Source organism: Lactuca virosa, chromosome 7, assembly GCF_052849685.1.
Source record: "Lactuca virosa cultivar CGN04683 chromosome 7, Lactuca_virosa_CGN04683_v6, whole genome shotgun sequence".
Classification (NCBI taxonomy): domain Eukaryota; kingdom Viridiplantae; phylum Streptophyta; class Magnoliopsida; order Asterales; family Asteraceae; genus Lactuca; species Lactuca virosa.
Genome location: NC_136432.1, coordinates 249,705,852 through 249,713,839, shown reverse-complemented (window position 1 = coordinate 249,713,839; position 7,988 = coordinate 249,705,852). Strand labels below are relative to the sequence as shown.

The window sequence follows — 7,988 nt, the reverse complement described above, 5'->3', positions numbered from 1 at the left end:
TTTTGTAATTGAAGATGTTATATTTGTTTGCATCCTCAAATGTTCATTCAAGACGAGAAAATTTTGGTCAAATGAAATTTTATTCCGCATTATTATATATGGTTGTGGTTGCGTTTTTCCCATCAAGTGTTATGTAGATGAACCATTTCATTTTAGCCGATTAAGCTCAATAAGTTTTTTGTTTGAATAATTTGGCAAATGGAAGATGGTACAAGAAGTAAACCATCACAACGTTCATGATATACATCAGTACGATGAAGACGAAATACCGATAAATGGTATATTTCAAGAAAATGAATCTAGCGAGTTGACAGTGTAAAAATATGTATGTTCCAACACAGGTAAAACCAATTTTTTCCAACAAGCTATTTATGTCTTTAAAGATATTGTTGAATTTTGGAATTATTATAGAGGTGTAAATATTAAAATATACGCTTAACCATTAATCCAACTACTATCACATTTTCTCTATTCACTAGAATCATATTAACATATATATCATATCATTTAATATTTTTTTCGATTAAAATTGTGATTTTTTTTAGAACGTGGTTCCAATTAAATCCTACTTCTAAATTTACTTTTTTTGCACAACCGAACTTGAACCCTCAACCTCTTGGGCCTTTTGGGGAGGGGAATATTTCCACCACAAATGAATCCGCTGGACTACAAACGTTTGGTCTATTAAAATTATGTCTATGCCTCATATAATTGATGATTGAAAATGCAATACTTTAAATATTCTTTTGTCATTCATTTCTTCTTAGATATGTTTAAGTTTTATACTTTTTTGGGTCTTTTAGACCGGAGGGTATGGGAGGGAAGCTTCCCTCACTTTTTGTAGGCCATACCCTCATTTCCCTTACTTTTCTTTCCCTCACCTAAAACCCAAGGAATAGGTGGGAAGTCTTTCCCTCATTTTTTTTTTTATTAAATAAAATTAAGTTTTTTATGATTTATAATTTTTAAATTAATACTAAACATAAAATTTAATTAAAAATAAAAAGCATTTCATTAATTAAAATAAAAATTACATTAAACCTAATATTTAAATAAGTAGAAAAATAATTAATATCCTAATTTTATATAAATCAAAATACGTCACTCGGAATCATCGTTTTCGTCATCGCCCTCATCGTCCTCGTCATCGCCTTAATCGTCTTCATCATTCTCCCCAGCGTCACTCTCGTCGTCGGAATCTTCACTCTCGACGAACATATCAGAATCCTCGTCTGATTCGTCAAACAAATCATCGTGAGGAAACTCTAACGGGGTGTGAATATGAGCCCTATAAATGTGCTCCACCAAATCAGCACGAAGGGCGTGATGAATGTCGCGATTGTGTGCTTCTCTTCTATTCACCTATACTCTTGTGTACCAACGGCTACTCCTTCGACATTTGGCAAAACTTCATTTTCGTTGTACCGGCATATCGCTCTTCCTTCGTCTTCAAGAATCATATTATGCAATATGATACATGCATACATTACGTGCTATAACCAAATGTTCGCTCCACATCCTTCCTAGCTGACTCTTGCGCCTCTTTAAACTTTTTCTTTTTCGGGTCGTTAGGACATGTAAACGATTTCACAAAAACAGACAAGGGAGGATATATACCGTCAGTAAGATAGTATCCACGCTTATATGCTACCCCATTTGCTTGAAAATGTACATCGTGCGACTTTCCAAGGTAGATATCGTTGAATACCGGCGACTGGTCTAGCACATTGATGTCATTGTTTGCACCAGCTGGACCAAAGAATGCATGCCATATCCAAAGATCATGTGATGCGATAGCCTCTAGAATGATCTTCGGCTCTTTGTGGTCGTCTCTCATGTACTGACCACGCCATGCGTTGGGGCATAATGACCAACTCCAATGCATGCAATCGATACTACCTAGCATTCCAGGGAATCCATGCTTGCCTTCATGCACCTTGTACAATTGGTGGATATCGTTGATAGTTGGTTTGCGCAAATATCGTTGCCCATAAACCAAACAGATCGCTTTGCAGAACTTGTACACACAGTCCCGCACGGTATGCTCTGACATCCTAAAATACTCGTCCCATTTATCTGCTTCCATGCCGTATGCTAGCTGACGAATTGCAGCCGTGCATTTTTGAACGGGAGAGAAACCTTTTATCCGCCTTGCATCCATTTTCCATTGGAAATATGGAAAGAGGCCTTCCAAATCACCAACAATACGTAAGAATAGTTCCTTCCTCATCCGGAACCGACGTCGAAACCTTACAGCGTAGATGGCGTCATCTGCAAAATAATCTTGTATAAGGCGATCGTGTCCGGCTTCGTGATTTCTACGCAACCGCGGCTTTCTTGGCTTAGATCGTGCACGTGATGTTTCGCCTAGTCGGTTTTGATAGTATGCAACCGTTTTCGCCATGACGGAACCGATAAACTTAGCCTCCTCTACAGCCGTCGAATCGGATGATGAAGATGATGACATTTTGAATAAAATTTTTTGGAGAGAAGTTTATGGTATGGGTTAAAAAAATGGTTCGATGTTGTGGTATTTATAGTTTAAGAAAAGGAAAAAAAACAATTTATATATATTAACGGCTATATAGCCGTTGGAATGGAATCAAACCCATTGCAATAAAAAAAATAATAAAAAATAAACAGACCAATCATGTGAGGAGTGAGAACGCGGGATCCCCACCCCCCACCCTCTTCCCGCGCCTACCTTCCCGCACCCACGGTGCGGTGTTCCCCTGTGCGGGAAACGTCCCGTACCGTCTCCCCACACTAATACCGTCCGGCCTTAGATAAGTGAAACTTGTGACTCTAGTAGACATGTCGTATGCAATAGTAGACATGTCGTATGCAATAGTACAACTAGTACATAATCCTTGTAAGTATCATTATGATAGTGATTTTAGTGTCCCTAGTCATTTTTGATGTGATTGGAATTTATACTAGTTTTAAAAGGAATTATTACTACGGTCTAATGTACGTTTGATTGCAAAATTATACTGTATAAAGCGAGTCTGCACCTAAAAAGACGAAATGTAGTGGTCAATGGAGCAACACCCACATCCCAGGGTCCAAAGGAGCCCCCCACGATATAGTGGAAAAAACTTAAGGCAATGTGGTCAAAGCCACCTAAGGTCCAAGGAAAAGTGGAATATAGTAGAAAATGAATTGTGAAGTAGCAAATTAGTTTAGAAAGATCGATATTGACATGGCTAAGACCAATTTGATCTTACAAGAACTTAAGGAAAATTTGTAAAAAGTAGCAAAACTGTTATATGGCTAAGGAAAAAACTATTGTATGGCTAAAGCAAAATTGTTGTATGGTCAAGGTTGTTGTATACCCAAAGCTGTTACACGAAATTGTTGTATGCCAAAGCTCTTATAAGAAGTTGTTGTATGCCAAAGTTGTTATTCGAAGCTACTATACGAAATTGTTGTATGCCAAAAATACTATACAAAGCTATTGTATACCAAATCTGCTATACAGAAATTTTGGAAAATGGTTATAACTTCTCGGTAACTAATTTTTTTTCCCGTATTTTTTTTTTCATCATCCTATCTATTTTATGGATTTCATTAATACGAATAGAGGATTGACTTTGAAACTTACGAACTTTATAACGACTCTTAATACAATACTGGTTTTTGGTTTCTTTCTTGCGAAAAGAATCAAAGTGTTTTGGGATCATTTTATCCTACGAAAATCGTTGTTGAGCCCAAACATAGAATGGAGATAACTTTCATGGAAAATGAATAGACAATTTGATCACTTGTTTTATTGATCTACAATACACCCCCTCCTCGAAATTCCAAGACACATCCAAGCTTGTGCCAAATACGTCAATCACACATATCACTAAATGTCTATTTATATGTGAAAAAAAAAAAAAAACGAAAAAACGGGTTAAGTGAATCAATTATTAGCCAATTTATAGAGCACGTCGCATTATTATCCACATCATCTTGATGGTCTAAACTCTAAAGAGGGGTTAATCATTGTTACAAATTTTTATTTCCTTTACGTGTGGATCAAAATTAATGCATAAATACTTGCCATATCTTTAATCCAGCCAAAAACTCTGTACACCGAATTAAATAAAATCAAAACAATATTTCTAAACACAAAAATGGTTCATTTTTCAATTTTTCAAATTTTCAAATTTTCAATTTTTCAATTTGTACTTCACCTCATTTTCATGAATCTTAAACTGCAACCGGTTCACGTGCCTCATTAGAAACATAGCCTGTAACCTACACCAGTATGTTGAAGTTAATTTTAAAGTTGTTGTATATAATTCTAATAAGATTAAGGGGTTTAATTATTTAATTATTATATTAGATTTTGTATGTTAATCTACCTTGGCTGATTTGAATAGTTCATCAATGACTTCAGATAAAGTCGGGTGCGCATGAACAGCATACTTTATATCCTACATGATTCAAGCAAGATTCAAGAAAATTAATTTACATTTTTTAATAAAAGAAAACACCTGAAAATGTGACAAAAGAATTAGAAAGAAATTTACTTGTATACGTGTTCCCAAAGCTATTGCATTTGATGCTTCGTGGATGAGGTCAGCAGCATGCATTCCGAATATGTGGACCCCAAGGATCTCTCCACTGTCACCTCTATAAATCATCTGTACAAACATGAAAACATTCTAATTAACCACGTGGAAAAAAAAAAAAAAAAAAACTTTCTAGCTAGGGCTAGAAGGGCATTTCCGTCTTTTTCGGAAGAAAAAAAAAACCTTGGCAATTCCTTCTCCTTCATTTTCTGCAAGGGCTTTAGTGTTGGCTTTGAAGCTAGTTTTTGCAATACTGATTTCAAATCCTTCCTTCTCAGCTTTTTCTCTTGCTTGGGGCTACATTGTAAGTTAATTTATTAAAATTAAATGTTTATTTAAAAAAATACAGAAAATGCAAAGCACACCTCTGTTAGTCCAACCATGCTGATTTCAGGATGTGTAAAACATGCAGCTGGGATGCTCAGATGATTTAGAACATGATCTTTTCCAGAAACTTGTTCAACAACTGTATTAATAAAAAACAATTATTGATATACAAGGGTATTAAAGGAAAATCACAATGTCATTGTCCCTATAGTAATGAGTAAGATACCTGAAATACCCTGGGCACTTGCTGCATGAGCAAGCATCATCTTTCCATTAGCATCACCAATGCAATACAAGTGAGGGACCTAAAAAATCCCATATTTTATCATTTTATATTTAAAGAAATAAACTTTAAAAAAAAAAAAAAAAATCCATTTCAAATTTTTATGTCGATACCAGTTCTCCCTTTGAGTCAATCACTCTCATGCGTTCATCAACAGGAATAAACCCACGTTGCGTTTGAACATTCACCTATAAAAATAAAAAAAGACGATAATGCACTCTGTATTTTCATAATCGAAAACATCCCCAAACCCTAAACCCTAAGAAATGCAGCTTTGTAAATGTATTGATAAGTTCACTTACACTCTCAAGACCAAGTCCTTCTGTGAATGGAGCTCTTCCAGTTGCAATAAGAGCAGCATCTACCTGTAACAAATAATAAATTCACAGAGGTAAAATATATTTAAAAACACATAATTTTTTTTTTTATAAAAAGATCATCTGAAATTTATTCATATAGTTCCGGATCATGATATATACCCACCTCCAATGTATCTTTTGGCTCCTTTGTCTTTGCATCAATAAGCTCAATTGTCACAGGCTTTCCATCTTTTGCTGGAGTAATCTATCAACAACAAATTAAAAAAACTATATATCATAAAAATCAATATATTGATATAAAAAATAAAGAAAGAGCAATACCTTGGTTGCAAATACGCCAGTATGATAATCAATTTTTCTAGGATTTATAAGAACCCTTTGAGCCAATTTCCCAATCTCAGGGTCAAATCCAGGCATTAACTGATCTAAAGCTTCTACAAATGTCACCTGTGTGAAAGGAGAAACTTCTTCATAAAATTATACTCTATTATTATATGTCAATTGGAAACTAATTAATTAGAAATATGAGAAGCTTCAGCTTCAGTCTCACCTCACTTCCTAGTGCTGTGTAAACATCACTGAATTCAAGTCCAATGTAACCACTTCCTACAATAACTATCCACTCTGGAACTGTCTCTAATTTCAGTGCATGATCACTTGTTATTACAGTCTTACCTGAAATCAGCTAATCGATAAATTTACTTTGCTTCACTTCTTTAATGTTCTTGTTTACTTTTTTAATGTTTTGCTGTTATAAAAAAGCACTTACCATCAACTTCAATCCCTTTAGGGACAAAGGGTATTGAACCAGTAGCAATGATTATATCTTTTGCAGTAATGACTGTTTCAGTACCCCCAACTTTTCCATATTTCACCTTCTGTGGGCCCTGCATAGATTCATAACCAAATAAAGATTCATCAAATGTATCATGTCACATTTAGTTCACTTAATAAGAAAAAAAAAAAAGAATGAAAGGCTGGATTTGAGGACATACCACAACAGCACCAAAACCTGTTAATATGTCCACACCAAGAGATTTCATTGAATTTGTGAGATTGTTTCTGATTTTGGTAGCCAGATTTTGGGCATGATCAGCTACCCCTTGTCTGTCATATCCAGCAGCAGCAACCTGTGGATGTAAAGAAGTATGAAATGTAGTAGATTATTTCAAGCTTAAAAAGGAAAGAGTTTAGTGGTGGGAAATAGATATAGATATAGATATAGATATAGATATACCTGCAAACCAAATGACTTCATGTGGTGTTCATTCTGGAGCTCCCTCATTCGACCACTTACAGCAAGAAGGGCCTTTGAAGGAACACACCCACGATTAACACATGTTCCACCAACCACATCTCCTTCTATGATGGCGGTTTTCAGACCCTGTAGAAATCAATTGCATGAAGATTTGAACAAAATGCTTGTAAGCAGGAAGACATAACAACCAGAGTCTCATAGTAAGGAAAGCAATGAAGCATATAAATTGACAATGTGAATTGCATATCCATTTGTAATATTAGGATGATCATAAAGAGTTGATGCAGCTACTACAACAATTTAGACAAATACCTAACCTAAATTCGTCCATGTATGGAGAATGGAGATTCCACAATGAAGGTGTTACTTGTAGAATCGTGAAATTCGTCCATAAGGTATGTCGTATAAATTACCTTTTCAACGGCATGAAGAGCAGCGCCGTGACCACCAACACCAGCTCCAATAATGACGAGATCATAATCAAAACCCTTGGACGGAGTTCCATTTCCGGACAAGGAAGCCGAGACCTTCTTAGTCGAACGCGATTGCTTGAATCGAATTGCATTATTAGAAGAAGACGATTTGCAACCAGAAAACGCTTCTCTTCTGAGACTACAAAACCTCAGCTGACTCGGAGTAGAATTGTTGCTCAAGAAGAGATCGGCTCCGCAGTTGGATCTAGCAGTGATCGGTGAAGCCGAAGAAAGTGAGAGAGAAATTGAAGATTGCATTTTTTAAAATAAATTGAAGAGAGAAAGGAATAGGGTTTTAGAAAGGGGAATTGAAGGAAGATGTAGAAATATTGAAAAAATGGTTTGGGTGGCTTCGGGAGCTCCGTCGTAAGGGGCGGAGTTAACGAAGTGAAGGGAGTCTGCGACTGCGAGTGAGTTTTTGCCTTTTTGGGTTTTAGATTTTCAAAACGGTTGGGAACGGTTGAACGATGTTTGTTGACTTTTAGTTTTGACTGAATTTTATTTTTATATATTTGGGTTGAATTTGAAATCGAAAAACAAAGAACAAAATTGAACACCCCTCTTCAAAATGATGTTTTCCCAACAGAACATGGTATTTTAATACTAAATAATATAAAAAAAATGCTTAAAATTGCATCATTTTCTTTTCTACCTTAACGTCAAATATATATGAGTTATTTTCAAATGTAATGATAAATATGTTAGTAGAACTTATTAATTATTCGTAGTGATTTTACTAATATAAATAGCATCATTGTAAATGTA

The 7,988-nt window shown here is 35.3% G+C and overlaps 2 protein-coding genes across 4 annotated transcripts; both read right to left on the bottom strand.

Annotated features, from left to right (window-relative positions):
• Window positions 1–1,486: 1,486 nt before the first annotated feature.
• On the bottom strand, window positions 1,487–2,467 carry LOC145127708 (uncharacterized). Its single transcript, XM_079062855.1, has one exon. It carries the CDS (start codon window positions 2,465–2,467, stop codon window positions 1,487–1,489), a length of 981 nt encoding a protein of 326 aa, XP_078918981.1.
• A 1,562-nt stretch (window positions 2,468–4,029) lies between these two features.
• LOC145124948 (dihydrolipoyl dehydrogenase 2, chloroplastic-like) lies at window positions 4,030–7,686 on the bottom strand. 3 transcript variants are annotated; one of them, XM_079060426.1, is made up of 16 exons: window positions 7,164–7,686; window positions 6,730–6,876; window positions 6,488–6,622; window positions 6,262–6,379; window positions 6,043–6,167; window positions 5,814–5,939; window positions 5,656–5,736; window positions 5,475–5,537; window positions 5,286–5,360; window positions 5,116–5,194; window positions 4,928–5,028; window positions 4,746–4,859; window positions 4,521–4,634; window positions 4,353–4,424; window positions 4,182–4,245; window positions 4,030–4,073 (listed from the first exon to the last, which is right to left on the bottom strand). In XM_079060426.1, the coding sequence occupies exons 1-15, from the start codon at window positions 7,479–7,481 to the stop codon at window positions 4,198–4,200; spliced, it is 1,716 nt and encodes a 571-aa protein (XP_078916552.1). In that variant the 5' UTR covers window positions 7,482–7,686; the 3' UTR covers window positions 4,030–4,073; window positions 4,182–4,197. The 3 variants fall into 3 exon arrangements, with proteins under 3 accessions (XP_078916552.1, XP_078916551.1, XP_078916553.1); XM_079060425.1 differs by having other exon boundaries at window positions 4,030–4,245; XM_079060427.1 differs by lacking the exons at window positions 4,030–4,073; window positions 4,182–4,245 and having other exon boundaries at window positions 4,344–4,424.
• Window positions 7,687–7,988: the final 302 nt, after the last annotated feature.

What these genes read in the sequence shown, in the direction of transcription:
- LOC145127708 (XM_079062855.1), bottom strand. Translation starts at nt 2,467, where the DNA reads ATGTCATCATCTTCATCATCCGATTCGACGGCTGTAGAGGAGGCTAAG.
- LOC145124948 (XM_079060425.1), bottom strand. Translation starts at nt 7,481, where the DNA reads ATGCAATCTTCAATTTCTCTCTCACTTTCTTCGGCTTCACCGATCACT. An exon ending in CTCTTCATGCCGTTGAAAAG is followed by an intron (nt 6,877 to 7,163) that starts GTAATTTATACG and finishes TGATTTCTACAG; the next exon opens with GGTCTGAAAACCGCCATCAT. An exon ending in ACACAGCACTAGGAAGTGAG is followed by an intron (nt 5,940 to 6,042) that starts GTGAGACTGAAG and finishes CCTTTCACACAG; the next exon opens with GTGACATTTGTAGAAGCTTT.